Below are 2,082 nucleotides of genomic sequence, written 5' to 3' on the forward strand. Positions count from 1 at the left end.
TACTGATTCTGATTTTTGTATTAGCTCCAAATGCATTTTGTTTTGTTTAACGACACTGCTAGAGCACATTGGCTTATTAATCGACTATTGGATGTCAAACATTTGGTAATTCTGACTTGTTGTTTAGAGGAAACTTGCAACATTTTTCCATTAATCGACTATTGGATGTCAAACATTTGGTAATTCTGACTTGTTGTTTAGAGGAAACTCACAACATTTTTCCATTAACAGCAAGGGATCTTTTATAAACACTTCCCTATAGACAGAACAGCACATACCACAGCCTTTGATAAACCAGACATGGGACACTGCCTGTGATGGTGAAAAACAAATAGTCAGAGAATGGGTGCACAAGAGGGATTCGATCCTACAGCCAAAAAACATCATGTTGGCACTCTATCCACTGAGCTAGATCCCCCTCCCTCAAAATGTACTATACCTATCAGTGTTTCTGCCAGAAAGAACATTTTGTGTATGGCACTATGGAATTCAGTGCAACAACAGTCAACAGGGGGTATGGGGCGGGCCTCCCCCAGAAAGAAAATAGTTCAGTTTAAGGTTAGGGTTAAGAAGGAAATGTTTTATTTAACGATGCACTCAACACATTTTATTTATGGTACATATGGTTAAGGACCACACAGAAATAGAGAGGAAACCCGCTGCCGCCCCTTCATGGGCTATTCTTTTTCGATTAGCAGCAAGGGATCTTTTATATGCACCATCCTACAGACAGGATAGCACATACCAAATCCTTTGATATACCAGTCGTGGTGCACAGGCTGGAGTGAGAAATAGCCCAATGGGCCCACCAACTAGGGTGAAGAAAATCATACAGTAATGATAAGAGTAATTAAGTTTGTCAAAAGGTTAACTTAAAAAAACAAATATCTGCAACAAATTTTGGGTATGGCACCATACCTGTTTTACTCTCTGGCAGAAACTATACCTGTAAATGAGGAATTAGGATCAGGGATTTTAATACATGTTATATTTTGGCTTTATACGTGTTATCAGTGTCGTCTATACATGTAGGTTTTCCTGCCCGTTCTTGTTTGTATTGTATTTCCGATAAAAAGATAAATATTATGTATTTTCAGGGTGAAGGAGATACAAGTGGAGGGTGTCAGTGTCGTGTAAATGGTGCCAAGTGTCACCCGGACTGCAACAACTGCCACTAACACACTACGTGCATCTTCGCATACACCTTGAAGAACTACCAAGGAAAATATTTTCAAAATATACAAGTTTTTGTTTACTCTTCATCATTCATCACATGATTTAATCAGCACTTAGCCTGTTAGGTGTATGGTAATTTGAAAAAAAAAGAGATCCAGCCAGTACAGAGAATGAGAGAAGAAACCTGCTGGCCACATGGTTATTCAAGTTACATGTGCAACAATCATGTGCTCACCACAAGAACAAGATCATGATAGCAATCATACGTTCCGGGCATAAAATATTCTTTTAAAATTTCATTTTGTACCCAAAAATATGATTTCCAGTTCAAACATTAAGGTTAGGGTTAGCGTTTATGGGTTTGACTCAGAATAAACATTTTGGAGTATGCACCTTACGTTCTTGTATATGATTTGCAATCACATGCATTTTCAGGTGGACTGCACACTAAAACAATAAGACCTACATGTACATGTACTCCGGTCCATATGCAGTGTTTTAGCAGGGGGTGGGGCAGTCCCCTGTCCTAGCTCAGACTTTGCATGTGAAATATGATGTCATTTCATTGTCTCCTTCTAGTTATGGGTGAAACATTTTGGAATGGCCCTTGTTATTCATAAAAAACAAACACAATTCTAATAATATAGGTAATAAAGAAATTATTACACTCACATACTGATTTTACTGCTGTCAGGATTTATGTATTGCTCTCGCTCGGGCTATACAAAAAGTCTGACACTTATTTAATAAAATCAGTACAACACACTAGCTTGTATAATAATATCTATTTATGTGAGGTTTTTATCAAAGGAAAACCATTGGAGGATCTTAGAACGTAGGGAGGTTAATGTGAGGGTTTTTTTTATGAAAGGAATACTTATGGAGGGTTTTGAAAGTAGGAAGGTT

General features: G+C 37.7%; 1 protein-coding gene across 1 annotated transcript in view; it reads left to right on the plus strand.

Annotated features, from left to right (window-relative positions):
- LOC121388190 (ranBP-type and C3HC4-type zinc finger-containing protein 1-like) overlaps positions 1-1,566 on the plus strand; it is a 35,111-nt gene extending 33,545 nt beyond the window's left edge. Inside the window, exon 12 of the mRNA XM_041519458.1 lies at positions 1,098-1,566. Coding sequence (XP_041375392.1) covers positions 1,098-1,178 — 81 coding nt within the window. The 3' untranslated portion in view covers positions 1,179-1,566. The remainder of the gene's footprint in view (positions 1-1,097) is intronic.
- Positions 1,567-2,082: the final 516 nt, after the last annotated feature.

The sequence above is a fragment of the Gigantopelta aegis genome, chromosome 14 (genome assembly GCF_016097555.1).
Source record: "Gigantopelta aegis isolate Gae_Host chromosome 14, Gae_host_genome, whole genome shotgun sequence".
Classification (NCBI taxonomy): Eukaryota; Metazoa; Mollusca; class Gastropoda; order Neomphalida; family Peltospiridae; genus Gigantopelta; species Gigantopelta aegis.